The sequence below is a fragment of the Kogia breviceps genome, chromosome 4, assembly GCF_026419965.1.
Source record: "Kogia breviceps isolate mKogBre1 chromosome 4, mKogBre1 haplotype 1, whole genome shotgun sequence".
Classification (NCBI taxonomy): Eukaryota; Metazoa; Chordata; class Mammalia; order Artiodactyla; family Physeteridae; genus Kogia; species Kogia breviceps.
In genome coordinates, this window is record NC_081313.1 from 7,538,369 (window position 1) to 7,559,066 (window position 20,698).

Here is a 20,698-nt window from a genome sequence, read left to right on the forward strand (position 1 = left end):
ACTTCCTTCCTAAGCACCCACGCTCTTGGCCCGTGGCCTGCACACTCCTTCTCAGCCAGGATGGAGGTCCCCAGGTACTCCCTCCCTCTAACTGCCCTGCATCCTGGGTGTCCTGGCGTCCCTCCCTCTGGGCTGTCTGCAGGTGGGGTCCCCCTCCTGTGAGCTAATCCCTCACCTGTGGCCAGTATCCTATCCCCTCCTATAGCCCCGGGGACTTTGCCTAGTCAATTATCTCCCCCTGTCTTTTCTCTCTTCACCAGTACCATTTAAGGATGATTAAGTAATGCTCTCCTAAAAGCCGTTCCCTGTCCTCATGTCCCTGCCAACTGAGACAGTGATTCTCTATTTTTATGTCTATTTCTTCACCTCACATTTATCCCTTCACTCATGAGCATCTACTTTTATCCCCAGCACTGTTGCGAAACTGCTCTGAGAAATGCCATTTGCTACGGGTTGATGTGTCCACCCCACGCCCACCCAGAGATATGTTGAAGTCCTAACCTCATGCACCTGTGATGATTGTGACCTTATTTGGAAAAAGGGCCTTGATGTGATTAATTAAGATGAAGTCATGCTGGGTGACGGTGGGCCCTAAACCCAATATGACTTGTGTCCTTATAAAAAGAAGACAAAACAGACACAGAACACAGACGCACAGAGAGAATGCCATGTGACTACAGACTCAGAGAACTGGAGTGATGGGTCCACAAACCAAAGAATGCCAAGGACTGCTGACAGCCACCCGAAGCTAAGAAGCGGCAAAGGTTCTTCCCTAGAGCTCTCAGAGCGTGGCCCTGGTGACACCTTGCTTTTGGACTTCTAGCCTTCAGAACTGTGAGAGAAGATATTGCGATTGCTTTAAACCACCCAGTCTGTAGTATTTGCTTACAGCAATACTGGGAAACGAATACACCATTGCTGACAGAGTTTCCGGGAGGGTAACCGTCTGTCCCAGTTTTCCCAGAAGATTAGTAGGGCGTTCAGTGCTACATCCCAAAAAAGTCTCAGGCAAATCAGGATGCGTTTGTCACTCTACCTTCTGGGCCCACAGGTGCCTTGGGCTGGCCGCATCATCAGACACTCTGACCGCTGCCTCCCTCTTGAAAAAGCTCTCCTTCCTTGGTTCCCATGACACCCGCTCTCAATCAGTTAACTCCCTCCAATGGCAGCTAGGAACTCAGCTTTCTCGATCTAACATCATTTCAGCTTCCCCTTCTTTATTCCATCTGGAATCAACAGCCAAGAACTCAGGACTCACTCTCACTGCCTCCTGCTCCCTCCTGTCTTATATCCTTTAAAACATCAACAACTCCCTCTTCAAACCTCCAGAATCCACCCAATTATCTACATTCCTGCTACCACTGCCGCAGCTCAGGCCCTCATCGCTGCTCCCTGTGGTGACAGCAGCGGCCCCAGAACTCGCCCTTCCTGCCGGCATTTCTCCATCCTCCAAGGTGAGCCTGTGCAGACAACAGGGGGACTTCTTGAGATGGTTTTTGATGCCGTGCCTTATTGAATCCTCACCGTAAGTTTCATCTCCCTCTACTTCCTCTCTGTGATCTGAACCAACATGTCATGGCTTACTGTGCTCGACCCTTGCCCAAACCTGCTGTGCTCCCCTCATGAGATTCATAAACACCTTCTGACAACCATCAGGGACTCAGCCCTGGCATTGCTGCATCCTAGAAACCCTCCTTAACCATTCCTCTCTATCCCAGGCTGTCTGGTTCCGACACCCCTTCCCTGGGCTCACACAGCACCCGGCAAAGACACCTGAGAGGACCCTTAACACAATGTAATGCAACGGTCCTTTTGCTTTACGTTCCTCAAGATATTCTAGACCCTTAACAGGAACTAGGTTTTTAACCTCTATCTCCTCCATATTTAGCACAGACCCCGGGACATATATAGGCAGTTATTAAATGTCTGTTGAATGTTCACTCCAAATTTTAAAAATGAAAATTAAAAGTATGTTGATGATGCCATTTATGAGCTATGGGGTTCTCCCAAATCCCAAAGCTTAACAGTGCACTCTGTTGGAAAGTCTAGTGCGAAACAGATACTCCTATCCAGGGCAATGAGAATGCAAAATGGTGCAACCTTCATGAAAGGGAATCAGGCAGTATCTAGCAAAACCACAACTGCATTCACCCCTTGACCCAGCAATCCCAATTCCAGGCATCTCTGTCAATGTTACACTCGCAAAAATATCAAAAGATGTGTGTGCAGGAGGCATTACACATTGTAACACTATACATGATCACTTCTCCCAGCAGGGAGTTGCTGAGTAGAGGAGAGTTCATTACATAGAGGAGAGCTATGTGCCTATGAGAAGAAGTGACATAAATCCATACTACCGCGACGTGGACTCCAGGGTATATGATGATGTTAAAAAATGCTAGATAGAGAAAACTCTGTATATATGCTACTTTTTAAGAAAGGAGGGTATGAATATATATGTGTATGTGTATGTATGTGTGGAGTTTGGTTTATATTTAAAAAGAAGCATAAACTATAAACTATAAGTAAAAGGTGAGCTAAAGGCAGAGAGAGTGAACAGGTAAGGAAAACAGTTTCTCTGAGCACCGTTTGTTTTATTACTTTGACTTTAAAACACTACAGAATAATGTATTGTAAATTTTGAAAATCTCAAAAAAATCAGAAGTGAAATTAAACAAATGAAATTAAATGGATTTTGAGTTGGTGGGGCAACTATACAAAGGGAAATTCTTTCCATTTCAAGGTGCTAATTTTGCTTCAATTTTCCAGTGAGATTTCTACCCTGAGGACTAAAAGAAAAGAAGAAAAATCATCCGAAAGGGTTTTCTGTAGTCAACAAGGACTAAAGTTGCACAGATCTGTTACCCTGAAATGACTAAGTATGTATTACAGGAAAAGGCAAAGGAATAATTATGCTGACCTGCAGAGACAGGATTCTGTGCACAGGAGAGAAAGATAGAGACATAAAATGGAAGAGGAGCAGAAAGTCCCTAGAGTCCTGGAGATGAACTGGAAGTATCCAGAGCAACTTCTGGTGCGTTTTAAAGAATGCTTTCCTTAGCTCTATTCACTGAAAACACCTGACTTTGATCACCCCTATGCTCGAATCAGATAAAAATGGCTGATTCTCAGGTCAATGGAAGGAAATGGATAAGAGGAGTCTTATTAGCCCACAGAATAATCAAGCCATCCAAGGCCACTTGGGTTGTTGCCAAAGAACTCAGGGGCCAACCTCAAGAGGCTCCCCTAGGCCTGAAATGTGACAATTTCACCATCTGTAAGAACATAAGCTGTAAGTGATGGAAATATACCAAATACTGAAATCCACATATTAAAAACAATTCTAATAACCACTTTTTAAAAAGCAAACATAACATTGTATTTGTCCCCTCTGGATAATGTTGGAGAACCAACTAAGTAGGCTCTTTAAAAAATGGTACAGGGAAGAAAAATAAGCATCCACTCTGCCTTTCCTATGTCAGTTGCACCCTCGGGATATTCAAATAGTTAAGGAGGGAAAGTTACTTTATGTAGAAATATTTTAGCCATTAAATGAAAACAAGAATAGTAAAATTTAAAACTCCCAGTTTTTCACCCACGAATGAATCAGGAGATTTAGGCCGTGATCCTCGATGACTGATCATTTCACATCCCAGTGAAGGACGCAGCACCATCCATGACACAGCAGAGACACAAAGATGCACACCTGAATCCGGGCAGCCTCTGGATATCACTACTAATTTCCAGACACATTCAGGACAGAGGAGTGTCCCAATGACAGCAGTGGGAAGCTGGGCAAACCCTGGACTGTGGAAACTCTGCAGGACGATGGACTCAAGTTTCTTTAAAAATTAATTTGCAAGGGGAGAGCAACAACAAGAAAAGACAGTGAAGGAGGAAGAGACTCAAGACATACACCAGCCAACTGCAATCGACGACACCAGCCAACTGCGCTAGATGAAGGTCCTTCCGTTCCTCACTCAGTTCAGCTGATACCAGAACAAGGCACGAGCGTTCATTCCTGTGACCATCAGGGCTCTCACAGGACTCACTGGATGTTTGCTAATTTTATGGCATTGGTTTTCGCCTGGGTTTCTGATGTTTTGGTGTGATTATGGCATTATGAATTCCTTATCTTTGATAGCCAAGAAGTGAAATATTATGGCACTATTCCATCATTCCTTGAATTTGCTTCAAAATAATTTGGTGAATGTGGGTAGAGCATGGGTGGGGATATACAAGAAAAAAGGTGGGCCTGAGATTAATAAACACACGGCCTGGGTGTTCCCTAGACTCTTCTATTTTTGTATATATTTCAAATCTTTTTGTGATACAGAAGTTACAAAATAACAGACCACAAAACTATTCATTGGCTGAATTATTAAAATACAATGTCTGATTAATTATACTCAGTTTCATGATACAAGAGCAAGTTCCTTGAGGACAGAGACAAAGACTAGTTTACTTATCAACTTAAATGCTTAGCAATGTCCAGGGTGTAAAGAACCCTAAATAAATTTTCACATGAATTAAAGAATACAAGAATGTGTATACACACTGATCAATGGATCCTACAGATATGTAGGCATATTTGAGACAGTAAACCAATTCTGTCTGCCACGCAATGCCAGATAGAGACAAAGGCGTACATTGTGTGGTGGGACTAAGGCTTTGTTGGGAAACGCTGAAATGAAGAATTTTTTGTTTTGCTTGGTTCTGTTGTTATTTCTGTGGGTCACATTTTTCTCCCCCCCCCCCCGTTCAAATGCCTAGGACGCTGACAGCACCTGTTATGTAAAAGTGGCCTCAACAATGGGACTTTCTGCCCATGATAATTCTGAGCTTGGATTCTTCTTAAGATAGTGATCAGTTTCAGAATATGAAACTCTTGTGATGGGGGATCTTCTATTTTTGCTCTGATTTTAAACGATGTCTAAAGCAAGACTCACAGGAGAATAGTGATAACCACCGCCATTCTGAGTATGGCACAAGCATTTAAATGGTGCCTTTGCAATCAGAGCGTGCTCGACCCTCACCTTTATAGGAGATGACCGGGTGCTCTGCTCTCTGGCACTGAGATGCATCTGTCTCCGGCTGGGCGAGTCTCCACCATCCCAGGCTTGAGAAGAGCCATGCAATGATGCACGGTCCCTTCATGGTGGGCGAGAGACCTTAGGCTCTGGACACTTGTCTTTAACCAGAAGCTGGTTGTCCCGTCATGTGGGGAAAGTGCCTAAAACACGCAAAAGAGAACAAGTGCATTAACATGGGTTCACGTTTTCTGGTGGGTGGTCTTTTCAGTAAAGCCCCATCACGCCCTTTAAAAAAAAAAAAAAGAGCCTTGCGGTGCTTGGACAAACACCCCTTTTTCTAGGAGATATTTCAGAAATGTGTGAGTAATGATGTATGTCTCCATCTAGACCTCTTTTCTCCCAGTAATTTTATGAGAAAACCCATTGATTATAAAAGAAGGAATGTTCAGGTTTAAGCTCTATCAAGTTGTCACCGCCCCCCCCCCCCCCCGTGAGGAATTCACTCTCAGAGTTGTGATCATCGATTGGTTTTCCCCTGGAACATCATTTTCTCCCCCCCTCGTGCAGATGCAGATCTATATGTGGATGCCCTAAGAATTCCGCCCCTTGCCTTTTCAAAATACAAAAGTCCCTATCAAATACGGCCATGACCATTGTCCTTGACTAATAACCTGCTTAATACTATGCTACCCAACTCTTAAAAATCATCCATAGTGGGTGCATGTCTCCTTCGAAATTTACAGATGACCCGCCTGCAAAGTTTTTGGCTAGAGATCAAGTGTGTATCAAATAAAACCTATACGGAGCACCTACTGGGTGAAATGAAACTGCCGTGCTGGGAGCTGGGAAACTTTAAAGATTACGAATAATTTAAAAGATTAATAAGCTTTAAAATAAGATAGGCTTATAAAAATAACTATAATCCAAGCTGTTAGAAAATCATAAAAAGAAGCAGGAGCGCTATGGCGGTTAGGAGAGAGAGTATAACTGCTATTTAGAGGGATCAAGGGTGGGTCAAAGGAAGACTTCATAGTTGAGTTTAATAGTGGAGGATAAAGAGGATTTCAACAGATGGAGACTTCTGGAAGTAATCCAGAAGAGGATGAAAAGATGGACTGGAGGGCCAAGAGGAAGGAGTAGGCAACATGTGTTGGGAACAGTTTACTGTACTTGACCCCAGGGGATAGAAAGGGGAGAACTGAAAAGCAGCTTAGAGAGAAGGTTGGGTTAAGAGTTGGAAGGTGAATGGTACTAAGGTCGGAGGTCTCTATTTTTAGGCAATAAGCTACCGCAGTGTATTAACATTCGAAGAAATCGTCATCATTCTCACCATAGCATACACAGGAAATCAGCTAAAGAAGAGCATAAAGGTTGATAAGTTAAATTGAAGATATAGCAGTTGTTCAGAAGAGAAAGAAAGGAAGCTGTGACTTCAGGTGGGGTCAATGTGAACAGAAATTCAGGTAAACCCAGCAAACACTCAGTGTGATGGTAAGGCAAAGTACAGGAAATTAAAGATGTCCACAGCTTCTTCCACCTTCCTCCTCCTGAAGGCTGGATCTTCACCCCTCTCTTGAATCTGGGTTGGCTCTCTGACTGCTTTGCTCAGTCATATACAACAGAAGTGATGGTACCCTAGTTTCCAAGCCCATACCCTAAGAGGCTAGCAGTTTCTACTTCCTGTCTCCTCTGGGGCACCGAGACACCTGGTCAGAAGCCCAATGTCCCTGAAACTGCGATGCCAGGGAGACCACATATAGGTCCTCCTGGTGATGTTCCCACTAAGCCCAGCTTCCCAGCCAGCCCCACCAAGGCACCTGATATATGAGTAAAGCTGAAACCCACTGAGTGACTTTAGTAACACAAGAGCGAAGAAATCAACTAGTTGAGCGCTGATCCAATTTCCTTACCCCTGAAGTGTGAAATATAATAAATGGTTGTTGTTCTAATCTGTTAAATCGGGAGGAACAGAAAGCAAAGAGGCACAGATGGACTGAAGATAACGAATGTGAGTCACTTTGAGGACAGTCATGCCTTTTTTTAAAATATGATAATCAACAGAAGAAGTTTTAGAGGAGGATATGATCATTTTGGTTTTGTGCATGTTGGGTTTAAGACGCCAAGAGAATATTTCAGGAAATGCAGCAGATTGTGGAAAATCCAGGTTGGATGCTCAGGAAAAAAAAGAATTCAGAGACAGCATATAATCTTTGGAATGTTTAAAATCACGGTGTGGTTGAGACTCACCAAGGGAAAGCATGAGAGAAAAAAAGGGCTAAAGAGAAGTGTTTATTTAGAATTTGTTCAAGAAAAGTAACCACACGAAGATGAGACAAGAGAACAGATATAGCGCATCAAGTGAACACAGCACCATGGGAGCCAAGTTAAGTTGGAGGATAGAAATAACACATTTTAAAAAGAGATCTCAAATGTAAAATAGATAGCTAGTGGAAAGCAGCTGCATCGCACAGGGAGATCAACTTGGTACCGAAGCACCTAGAGGGGTGGGATAGAGAGGGTGGCAGGGAGATGCAAGAGGGAGGGGATATGGGGATATATGTACACATATAGCTGATTCACTCTGTTATACAACAAAAACTAATACAACACTGTAAAGCAACTATACTCTAATAAAGATGTTTAAAAAAAATTTTTAATAAAAAGAGGCCTCATCCACTGTACCCTGATGAGGTAGAGCAAAGACTACTGGCTTTAGTCAAAGGACATATAAACACTACCAAACGTAAAATAGAAAGCTAGTGGGAAGCAGCCACATAGCACAGGGAGATCAGCTCGGTGCTTTGTGACCACCTAGTGGGGTTGGAGGGAGGGATACGCAACAGAGAGGAGATATGGGGATATATGTATATGTATAACTGATTCACTTTGTTATACAGCAGAAACTAACACACCATTGTAAAGCAATTATACTCCAATTAAGATGTTAAAAATTTAAAAAAGGGACAGTCAATGGTCAACTTTGGGGTCAGTTTCAGAAAAACAGGAGACAGAATCCATGACATGAGAAAGCAAGAAGGGAACAGATGAAGCAAAAGTGGGACAGAATATCTGTGGTAACATGAATGCTAGGTAACCCCAGAAAATTCAATGAAATCAGGTGAGCACTGAAGGACCAAAGTTCAGAAAATTTTAGGGTACAGAAAACAGATCATTAAATGTGGCTTCTTTTCTGAGGAGTGGTGAGTGGAGAAGAAACTGTAGATTTAAGAGGGAGAGGCAGTATAAGATCCAGAAAAAGAGGGGTGGCAAACTATTAAGGTTCCAGTAGAGAGGGTGGTTATGAAAGGGAGGAGAGAGGCCTCTTCTTTAAAAAGAGCTGTGCACACGAATACATGGTGAGATGTCAAGATGGAGAAAACACGAAGTGGAGGGTACATCGAATTTCACAGTCTACATATTTTGTGCCCCATTGACTCAATCCTCCCATGGATGGAAATGTTCAAATTAGGCAGAGAAAAAAGTGAAGGGGCTGCAAATCATGATGAGGCAAGAGTATGGTTTCCGGAGGAGGGAGAGAGTCTGAGCATGAACGTGGGGGAAGGAAAGGAGAGGAAAACTGGGAGCCAAGGATACATCTGTCCAATGGGTCCATAATCCCTGACCAGGCCAGTACATTGTCACGGACAATGGAGGCACACATGCTATTTTTTCCTGGGTTATAAAATTTAAAGTATGATTAATTTCACTCTTGGAAAAGGGGTCACAGTCTGCGTAACTGGAGACTGCTCTTGAACTCCAGTCTGGAGGCAAATACATGAAGCAGCCCATCTTCTCCCTCTGACCTGAGACTTATGACATGACATTTTACCAAATGACATATCTTAACAGGAGTTTGGGATTAACACATAGACACTACTATATATAAAATAGATAATCAACAAGGACCTACTGTATAGCACAGGGAACTCTACTCAATATTCTGTAATAACTTACATGGGAAAAGAATCTGAAAAAGAATGGATACATGTATATGTAGAACTGAGTGACTTTGCTGTACACCTGAAACTAACACAACATTGTAAATCAACTATATTCCAATATAAAATAAGAAATTAAGTTTAAAAAGAGTAACACCCGTTAGAGGCGTTTTATTTTATTGTTTTATTTTTATTTTTTGGCTGCGTTGGGTCCTCATTGCTGCGCGCGGGCTTTCTCTAGCTGTGGCGAGCAGGGGCTATTCTTTGTCGTGGTGTGCGGGCATTTCATTGTGGTGGCTTCTCCTGCTGAGAAGCACGGGCTCTAGGCGCAAGGGCTATTGTGGCGCACGGGCTTAGTTGCTCTGTGGCATGTGGGATCTTCCCGGACCAGGGCTCGAACCTGTGTCCCCTGCATTGGCAGGCAGATTCTTAACCACTGCGCCACCAGGGAAGTCCTGTTCGAGGTGTTTTAGATGTAATTTTGATCTGTTCAGAGCAAGGGGATTTGGAGCGCCCTCACCAGTCCACCCGGGAAAGGGCTGCAGGTACAGTATCACTGCCCCACAACAAAACAAAATGGTGATGATAAAAAATTATGGGAAGGATAGTGAAAGCAACAGTGAACTCTCAGCAAGTGCTAGCTAGCTCTGTGGCAGGCAGGACACCAAGCACTTTTACACCCACACCTGGCACCCAACAGGCACCCAGAGCAGTACCTCTGCCACGTCAACTCCCCACCGAACAGCATCCATCGCAGAAATGGACGGGAGCATGGCCGTCGTGACCTCTGAGACTGAGCTCAGGTCACCCTAGGGCTAAAAGCAAACTCCTCTCTTGCAGACAGTTTTCAGTGTGTCCGACCCAAGCCAACATAGAATCCCCTCTGTTAACCATGAAACAAGTTATACAGACAACTGCCAATTGGACCTGTCCTATATTTCCAGTAGCCGTGCATTCCCATCTCAATCCTGACACCGTGCCTCCCGAAGGAAAGGTGAAGAAGAATAACGCAAGTGCCTGAAACGTTCCTTCCCTGGGATGGTGAAAGTGATGATTAGAGAAGAAAATGCCCTGTCTAGTGAAAGAGCTGCTAAAATGGGACAGACCCATGGTCCTATGGGGAGGAGATGAAATTATACGTTTGCCACGTTATGCTAAGGGAAGCAACATTTAATGAGAAGAGGTGATTTTTAGAAGTTTATAATTTTCAGATTATGACACGTTACCTTTGTTCTTAAAATAAAGGTACTGTAAACAGCCTGGTAAGGTACCAGGGAGGGGTGGTCACAGTTTTCATTTAGATCAGGGTTTTCTCACCATCCTACCACGCAAAGCTAACTCGTTGAATAGCCCTTTACTCAAAAGAGGCTCAGATATAAGTATCAGGTCCTTCCATCCTGGACTCTCACCTCTCAGTGCAATATGGTGGGGTGGGGAGAAGCATATTTATATCAGAGATTTTAGTGCTCAATCTATTGACACTTCGAGCCAGGTAATTCTCTGTTCTGGGAGCTGTTCTGTGCATTTAGCAGCATCCCTGGCCTCTGTACCCACTAGATGCCAGTAGCAAACCCCCAATCTGTGCCAACCAAAACTGGCTCCAGACTTTGTCAAATCGCCCTGGTTGAGAATCTCTGATTTGTATGTATCAAAATACCTCTCCTCTGGCTTCCCTGGTGGCGCAGTGGTTGAGAGTCCGCCTGGCGATGCAGGAGACACGGGTTCGTGCCCCGGTCCGGGAGGATCCCACGTGCCGCGGAGCGGCTGGGCCCGTGAGCCGTGGCCGCTGAGCCTGCGCGTCCGGAGCCTGTGCTCCGCAACGGGAGAGGCCACAGCAGTGAGAGGCCCGTGTACCACAAACAAAATCTCTCCTCTTTAGAAATTAAATAAGCTGTCATCACTTGAAAGATTATTTTAAAATATGCTTATATAAATCACCCAACTGAATTCATATTGAGTCATTTCAGCAAAATTTCAATAAAAACGAAAGTCACCTTAATTATAACTATTTGCTACATCGGGGAAATACATGATGAAGGAATTTTCAAAGGATCAATTTCAATAAAAGTTGTTAGAATTTCATCCTACGACCTCTGGAAAATTAAAAGTATGTTTGGTGACTTAATACTAAACAAGTTGATTTTGCCAATAGGAAGATTTATTACAGCAGGCCACTTTGGGCTACAAAACAGAAGCATTTTTGTTGTATCTACTTCAAAATCCCCGAAGCCTTCCCTTTAGTTCCCTGATGTGGGAGTAGGTTCTCTCTATAAGCTCCGTCTAAATAAGCAAAACTCCATATATACGTTTGTGCAATAAATAACGTTTCTCATTCACACCCACACTGCAAATGAATAGGCTTTGAGGAATAGAAAATAACTGTTCCTTTTAGTTAAAAAAAATACTGCTGTCAGATAAAATAGAAATCAAAAGAATGAAAGCTTACACAAGAAGTTCTGCTTCAGGAACAAAGTCTAACTAGTGATTAATAAAAACAGATCCAAAGTAAGCTTCATGTACTTTTTTTCAGGGGAGGCTGGTGTTCCTCTTGAGTCTCTGACCCACTGTAAAGTTGGAAGTGGCCAGATCCGTGGGCGCAACTCAGAGAGTCCACAGAAACTCTGCCAGCCCGGCTCCTACCCGATGGCTTTAGGACCTCCATTGCAGACAAGATGCGGAAGTCAGGTGAGAGAACTGACCAATGAGCTGCTCGGAGAGGACCAGGAAGCCGAGCCCCACACCCACTGCAGCACAGCAGCCCTTGAGAGGATGCATCGCGTGAGCATCTCAACTGTAAAAAGTTACAGTCTGTTGTAACATCAGAAGCACAACGACAGGATTTATAAGAAGGGGATGGACAGCTCTTCTGAAAGGTCTGTGTTTGCCCTCATCTTTCCATCCACCTCGTGGCCCTATTCCATGAGATCACATGAAACACTCCCCCAGAGACGAAAGCCTCAGCCCGAACCCACAGCAGCAGAACCACTGAAGAAATCAGTCCATCCTCCGAACAAACCACGGAGCCCTATTCCCGCACACCCTGGGGCACAGCCAAACACGGCGTTACGACACCTACCGCACAGTCGTCAGCTGCTGCCGGGTGAACAGCCTTGCCCTGCGATTCAAACCCTCTCAGGATTTTCCACTGCTTTCCGAAGAGGATACTCCGCCCTTCCACCAACGAGCCATCTCCTCCTAATCCCACCTCCACTCCTCCCAGTGCCCACGCTTCCCTTCAGCCCCTCCAGCCTAGCCGCGGTCCCCCGGGTAAGCCTTGCACACTCTCTGCATGTTGGCTGATGCCTTGGGCCCCACTTCCGCCCCGGGCCTCCCCACTACACAAGGTCAAGGCTGGCCTCCACCTTCTGCACACACAGCGGTCGCCTCTACTCCAGCCAAGGTGGCGGATCCTTCCTGGGAAACCCTGATGAACCAGTTACCGTGCCTGCTTCCTCATCACGGGTTCCACGGAAAGTCACATCACCTTCCGCGTTTCATAGGCTTTGACTTCTCCTTCGCATCGTACACAAGCGAGCTACGGGTTGAACACGCGGTTACAGCCCCAAACGTATGCACGCCAACAAGCTGAGTCGGCCACCTGGGTGCATCAGAAATCACGTAGCCGACGTCCTCTTCAGCACCATCCAGAACTCACCCCTCCCTTGCCACTGAACAAGCACCACTGTCTGATGGTTTATGCAGACCCTTGGCACACGGGAGACAGGAAGCGAGTCAACAGCTCACTGAATCCGAGAGGTGGAAGGGCCGGCCGAAGTCCCCTCATCTCTCCCTTCACTTTGCGGCAGAGAAAGCGAAGGCGCAAACGGGTTGAACGGATCTTACAGGTTAAGGTAAGACCAAGTGTGCAGTGTGTCAGGCCATGTCAAACCAGGAGAAAAACCCTCGGGCCCTTTGCCTGGCACACTCAGCCTTCCTGCTCACTGGTAAAACCGCACGTTTACGGCCACAAGTTCAAACAAGCGGAATTACCCCCAGAAACGTAGCCTTCTCCCCAGAGTAAAGCGTAAGAGATGAACCCATGGCCTGGAAACAGGGGGTATCGTTAATCCAGCCAGTCATACTGAAGGATGCCACCTGTGGGCAAGGGACAGCCCTCCAACACAGACGAGGACACAGTCCGGGCATCTCCAGCTCGCAGGTATGAGTAGTCAAACAAGTAAAAGTCCATCTTTTGAAAATTACCAAATTATCCTAGAAGTAGGAGCAAAGTCCTAGGGAACATAGAAAAGGGTGGAATCCCTCTGAATGGATGAAGAAGACAGAAGCTATGGCTTCTGAAGGGGTTCAAGTTCAAGTGTTCAAAGAAGGGGGAATAAAGCTCAGGGAGCATCCAGGCCCTCAGCATCTTCATGGCTGGAAGGAACGTGTTGAATGAATCTGTGCTCTTTCCTAGCAGTGATGTCAGACATTCTAGGTACTGAGCAGGAAATGGGATTCAATGAAGAATCAATAAAACAATAAACTTAAGTTCATGCACAGTGTTCGAGTAAATAGATTCTTCTAACCTTTTTCAAAAACCATAACTGAACATTTTATTCTTTGGGAAATAAAGCAAAATTAAAGTTTTCTTGTTATGGCGTGGAGTCTATAAGGGCAATCAGGATGTTCACCAGACATATTGCATCTTCACTTTTTAGGTACATTTTTATGAAAATTGGATCCTCTTTATAGTATTTTAACCCATGTACCGTCACTGCCAAATTTCAGCCAAAAGAGGTTTAACACAAACGAATTAGTGCAACATTTTTAGGAAGGTCTTAATGAAAACACTGACCGCCGTCAAGTACAGAAACACTGCCAGATGCCACCTTCAGGTAACGGAGTAAGAAAATGACTTTATTACTCATAGGTTTTCATCGTATCTGAACTGAGATGAGATAGGATTTTATGGCTATATAAAATGACTTCATGGAATAAAATGGGAAAAAGCAAACATTGACGTATTTTGCACATTTCAATAATGGTTCAGCTCCAGCGACCTTATTTTATATCTCTCTTCAAAGGGAATTATTATTACACTTTTGTCTTTTTCCCCTTGTTTAGCTCCAGATCGCCTGGAGGGACCATAAAAATAAATGAAGTCCATTCGATAAAGTTATTATTTACACAAAGGCAATATTAATTTTATCTGTCAGCAGGTTTTAAAACTAAGTGAAGGTTCATTCAATCTACTTCTGTGCTAGCTAAATCAAGAGGAATACTTTCTAAGAATGAAAAAAAAACCAAAAACCCTTAAATAACGGGTCTTTCAAGGCAACATAACTATATTGACAATTTCTAAAGTATTTATCTAGAGAGAGGAGACTCATAGGGACAGAACAAAATCATCCCATTATGAATGTCTCTCATAATGTGACAATTACTATTCAGAGCTCCCGCTCATTTTCAGGTAAGCTAGGCGGGAGCTGAAGTGCCACTTTGTCTCTTGTCACCTAGAAGGTGTGATGTCTATGCCGACCTGCAAAAGCATGCAACACCGACAGGAAGAATAAAACACTCCCCAACGTTTCTGCTCCGGTCAGCATCACTGGTCGCCTTCTGATGGCCACATCCGGTAAAGCTGATGCAACTGGACTTCTGTCACCATGGCATCTGTGCCCATGACCTCTCCAACTGAATATCTCCCCAAACCCTCTCCTCCCAGGTTTCCTTAACACCCCAATCTCCCTGTGTGCTTACTGCATCCAGAACTCTTACTCCCGTCTTCCGTTTAAATGAAAGTGCACCCCACCCCAATTTCTCTCTTTGAGGACTCACCCACCATTTTCTCCTCCTTCATCTTCCCAAAGGTCATGTGTCATTTTGTCTCTATGTTCTGACAACTCTTCCCTTTTACCCCTATTTAGAATCACGCCCCACTCCCCACCCTAACCAACCCTCTCAATTTCTCACGTCTACATTGTTAGCTGTTTTTGACAGGTTGCCCTGCCTCTAGTTCCAATTCTTAAGCTTCATCTCTGAGTAGCCTTCTCTGACTTTTTCCCACTCCCCCCCATCCCCATGTGGCCCCCCTGTACATCAACACTCATTTCTATTATAGTTTTTATCACCCTGAACTACAATTGCCTGTGTATGTGCCTCATTCTAAAATAGGCTGTGAAAATCTCAACCTCTGGACAATACAGGATGTAGTAGACACAAAAAGTTACCACCTGAGGAATGAGTTAATAGAGAAAAACAATGTAAATCAACATACACCTCTCTACCTTCTAATCAATATTTATGCTTCCATTAAAATGCAATTCTTGTTCCCTTTCCTTCTATGACTCTGCTATTCATTGTCACAGATGTTTTATTCCTCTCTTAAAATTCTCTTAACATCTGGTCCAAATATGAGGATTCCCATGGGTCTGAGAAATGTCCTTTCTAAATGTCATAATTTTCCAATTAGTGGTCAAAGGGATGAAGGGATTACTATAGGCAGACCAGCTAAAAAGAGGAAGTCTCCCGGGTCTAGAAACATGAAAGCACATGGAAGATATAACTGAAGTGTGTGAACCACTTGAAAAATCAAAAGACAAAAAAAAAAAAAATAAGGAAGATATTACAATTCACAGCAGAAGCAAATTCATCAAATTCATTATTCTAGGGTGAAAATGCAAATACCTTGAAATTGTATCAGATAAATTTACAGATAATAGCCTACTGATACACTTGGGAAAACTAGGCTATTTAGTGGAAAGGCCTCTGATGGGTGTCTTCAGATTTCCGTTGGGAATGGCCCTTGTGTGTGATGTCTGATGATACCTATTAGGCCATTGGACCAATACACCAAAGCTGATTCATTTGAGTTCAAGTGTGTTGCACTCTTTGGTCTAAGGACAAAAAAGATAGACCTCAAAAGCACTAATTGCAACTTTGGGGTCCGTTTATTCAAAACAAGAATAAGAAATCCTTACCAAAATTAAAAATAACTATCCTGTACTGCATATTTGAAATTTGCTAAGAGAGTAAATCTTAAAAGTTCTCATCACAAGAAAAAAATACTGAGCCATATCATATCAAAATCAAAGATTCTGCTAATCGGAGAACAATAAAATACAAGAAACTGCACAGAAGGTTATATGGTGATGCACAGCATTAATACATCTCTTGTTTTCCTGAAATAAGCCCGTAAAATAAGTACTAGCATTCTTTCCTAGTCTACAGATGTGAAGACTCAAGGAGGTCCCACAGATAAACGGAACAGCTAACAATTCTAACAGGTATGTCCCTGGCTCCAAATCCATGGTCATCTCGCTATACTGAAGGTACCATCCCAGTGTATACCTCGTTTCTGCAGTTATCATTTATTGACTAGGAACCGGGAGCTCTGCTAGACACATGGATCCTCTGGTTAAAAAAAATTAGCAGGTGCTCTATTTCTACCAACTGACTTCAGTCGGGTCTGAATATGTGTTTCCTCGGGGACAGAAATTTCGCGAAGTGACTGGCCCATCATTCACCAATCCCGGAGCCTGAGACCTCACTGATCATAATTTAATCCAGATAGTGATGAACGCGCCCCCGCCCTCGAACAACTAACTAGGAGATTGCCTTAGCATCTAGTGTCACTCTCTGCTCACCATCTGCACATCCTCCTGGGAGCTCAAGTTCTGCAACAGCAACCATCAGCAGGTGAACAGAGATGTATATCTCAGCTCCAACCTGACCCTGACACTGCAACTTCCATCCTCTCTTCTCTTCTACTTGAGTGCAGAGAATTACCTCCAACCAAACATGGACCTAACAAACCCTCAGCTGCCCCTCTTCCCCAAATCTGTTTCCCGCCGGAGCCCTCCCCATCACAGCTAAAGTCATTATGGCTTCTCTAATTCCCCCAACCTGCCACTCTAAACCATCAGCAAACCCTGTCCTATGGATCACACACCTGGCCCCCTCTCACCTCCATGGCTGCAATCCCACGTGAAGCTGCTTCCTCTCCCCCCTGGACTCAGCAGAAGCCTCTCTAGTCGGGGTCTTGGGGTTTTCACTCTTGCCTCCCCTGCAACAAAGCCTATTATCTACGTTACAACCAGAGCAGCCTTTGTAAAGAGACTAAACAAGTCAAACTCAGAGAAGCAGAGAGTAGAATTGGCTGCCAAGGGCTGGGGAGTGGGAGAAACGGGGAGATGTTGATCAAGGGGTACAAAGGTTCAGTTATGCAGGCTGGATACGTTCTGGAGATCTAATGGACAGCATAGCATGGTGACTATTGTTAATAATACCATATTGTGTGCTTGAAATGTGCTAAGAGAGCAGATCTGAAATGTCCTCACCCCCCCACACACACACAAAGGTAACTAGGTGACGTGATGGATGTGCTCATTAGTTTGTGATAATCATTTCACAATGTGTACATATATCAAAACATCACGTTGCAGTTTGTCCTAATGATATGCTATGTTTATATGATTTCCTAATACTGGAGCACCTTTGCATTACAAGCCTAACTATAACTAAATCAAGGCAGATTGTTATTTTATTACAACGGATTAATCCACTTTACTAAGATCTTAAGTCAGTCGTGATTGTGTATTACCTTTTTTAGGTTTTGTTATCGAAGTTACAAAAGTTTCATAAAATTGTTCAGATAATTTTCCAAAAAAATTTCCATCTTATTTGCTCTTAAAAAAAAAAAAACACATGATGTACGCTGTAAATATATGCAATTTTTATTTGTCAATTATACCTCAATACAGCTGGAACAAAGAATCAACGAAAACAAAATATCTGTATTCTGTAAAGGCTTGTCCCCAGCCACTTCTGCACCTTCCCCAGCACTCCCATGCGCTGTGCTGGGGCCACGCACACGCGTACCCTCAGCTCTCTGGTATTTTCGCCCACCAAGATCATCACCTTTGAGATGCCACTTGCTGGTCCTTAGGTCCAGAGGTCGTTTCTCTAGGTCCTTCCAAGGGGCCTCCTTCTCATTACTCAGGTGTCCTTCAATGTCACCTCCTCAGAAAGACCTCCCCAACCAGGCCAGCTGAAGCACAGCCTCTTCCCCTCGACCCGATTCCTCTACGTTCACTTCTTCAAGTCACTCAAAACTACGTGAAATCACTCAACTGATGTATCTGTTTATGGCCTGTTTAACCCACAAGAATATGAGAACTGGAGGACTGAGCCTGGGTCTTGCTTGGATGTCCCCAGGGCCCAGAAGATAGTATGATATTAAGTATTATCGACTGACCGACTAGATCCTAGAGGGGATAGAAACCAAGACAGCCTTCATCTAAGTGATGGAAAAATCATGGTAAAGACCTGGATACTTTCTGCCAGTGCTGCTGAGGAGCAGCCCTGAAACGGCAAGTTTCAGGACCGTTTCCACGGAAAACTACAAGTTCCCTCACAAGGAATCAATCTATTAGGTGAGATTTCGGGAGAACAATTCAACAAAGACCATGAATTAGCTGCCACAAAAACATCAAACGATGAGCACATAACGCAACTCAGGGACACGCAGACGTGCTGGGAACACATGGTGTTTTATTCTTCAGTTCATTAGCCTGAAATGAGGAAAGGTCATTGAGGACATTACAATAAAGGTCTCCGTGGTTTAAAGTAATCCCCAAGTGCGTTAAATTCTGCACTTCAAAATATTAAAAGCTACGTGATGGTGGATATGTTCAATGGAAACACAAAAAGAATGATTCCTAAAGACAAGTCCAGGAAAAGCAATGACAGATTGCACCAATTTGGCACGCTGTTCCTTAACAGTGAAGGGGGCTAAACGCTGCTGCAGGATGCCTGCTTGCTTGATTTTGCCTTGTGAAAATTAAGAACTAGCTATGGTACCCCTCAGCCTACAATGTCTTGGTGAGCCGCCCTGCCCACCACTGCTAGTTTGGGAGAGGCAGCATTGCAGAGATGAAACAGACTCCGGACCCAGACAACCTGGGTTCCAATTAGCTCCAACAATAACCATATGTCTCAGGTTCCATTATCTGCCATATGGAGATAAAAACCCATAGCTTAAGATTATATGAGTTAATTTGAAAGAACATAGAAAATTCCCCAGCGATTAGGAAGCACTAAAAAAAAGTTTTAATAAGTAAGAGCTATTTAAAAAAAACGCTTCTTAAATCTTGCAGGAAAAGAAAATCTCTAACCACCAAATTAGTGTCTTCCTACAAAGAGATGATAAAATCAGTTCACTGTTTAAAAAGAGCTGTGATGGTGGGTGGCCTCAGCCTTAGGAAAATTCCACATCTCCCCAGGAAGCTTGTAAAAGAACATTCATAGCAGCATTTTTCATAATAGCAAAGACCCAGAAATAATACAGGTGTCCACTGAGAGAATGGAAAATTTTATGGTATATTATATCATGGGGAAAATGGATGGACACCAGCTACATACAACATAAACAGATAATAGAAACATCACAGTGAGAGAAAAAGTCAAGAATAGTATATAATATAGTAAATCACTATTTATTGCAAATAGACAAAGAAGCAAAACTAAAGAATAATTTGAATTTGTTAAGACTATATTTAAACACAATATTGTAAATCAATTATATTTCGGTTTTACAAAGTTAATAAATATCATGGAAACATGTTTTAAGACAATTTAAAAATGTGACAAATAGAACATAAAAAATATATTTAAAAAGCAAGGAAACGTAAACAGAAACTTCACAGTCGTGCTCACGTGAAAGTGAGTAAATAATTGAATGAACAAAGGAGATAATTCACTACTTCATCACCTCTCCACGATCAAACCACTTGGGTCAATTAGACTCACTAATCCTCCTCAGCCCCACCCACCCTGCTTGTCCACTTCTACCTTTCTGCCTGGAACACACTCGTCTATGTCTGTATTAGAACCTCACGCCTCCTATGAGGTCCAGATCAAACACCAGCTCCCCCGTTCCCATAGCCACTTCCCCAGTGAGAAACAAGGATGCCTCCACTGAGCCTCCTTGTGATACAAGTGTCTCCACAGCCCTCAGCTCACACTGTCCAGCTTCTTCTGCCTGTGACATGGCATCCCTGCTGTATGGGGGACCATGCAGGAGAGCCTGTGCCCTACTCGCTACTGTAGCCCCTCAAAGCCCATCACATGTTTTTGCACATAGAAAATGTCTAATATTTGTTGAATGAACGGATCAACCAACCACTTACAAATAGTGGAAAGAAGGGTCCGGATAACATAGCAGGAGGTTGGAGAACAGGTGAGTTTTGGAAGCATGGGAATCATGTGACGGAATTGGAAAAAAAAAGATCATATTTGGGGCAGAGAAACAGAGTAAAGTCTCAGGGTAGAATTTACTGAGAATGGGGGTAGTAAACAGATTTATCTGCATGAAATTTAAAGACCAAAGTTATAAGTAATGAAATCAAATAAATCATGGCACATCCATCCTGTTAAATAGTATTGTAAAACCAATGTAGTAAAACTCTGTACACGGACGTAAAAATCCAATCATGATGCTGAGTGAAAAAATAAAGGGTAGATATTTATTTATCTCTAAAGAGAGAAAAGAGAGAGAAAGAAAGAGAGGGGTCCCATTTTTGACTGAAATAAACCAGATGATTTTTATGTTTATATGTTTGTAGGTGAAAGAAAATCGTGGTTACTCCTAGGCAGCGGGGCTATTTTATATTCTTCTGTACTGTTTGAATTTTCAACAAGCATTGATTTAGTTTGTAACTTAAAGTGAGTAAAAATATATAGGTTTAATATAAGTGAATGGGGTGAGATTTGTTTTCTAGATTAACT

At 43.3% G+C, this 20,698-nt stretch overlaps 1 protein-coding gene across 8 annotated transcripts in view; it reads right to left on the reverse strand.

Annotated features, from left to right (window-relative positions):
- The window catches only part of SEMA5A (semaphorin 5A), a 491,583-nt gene that overhangs the window by 313,047 nt on the left and 157,838 nt on the right, over positions 1-20,698 (reverse strand). For 6 of the 8 annotated variants that reach the window (XR_010840079.1, XM_067030787.1, XM_067030788.1 and 3 more), the window contains one exon: positions 5,037-5,233. Coding sequence is in view for 7 of the 8 variants with exons in the window: in XM_067030787.1 (XP_066886888.1) it covers positions 5,037-5,157 (121 nt within the window). In the remaining variant the exon portion in view is untranslated. Of the gene's footprint in view, positions 1-5,036; positions 5,234-11,417; positions 11,636-12,047; positions 12,115-20,698 lie in introns of those variants that run through there. The other 2 variants (XM_067030794.1, XM_067030793.1) reach the window with 2 other exon arrangements.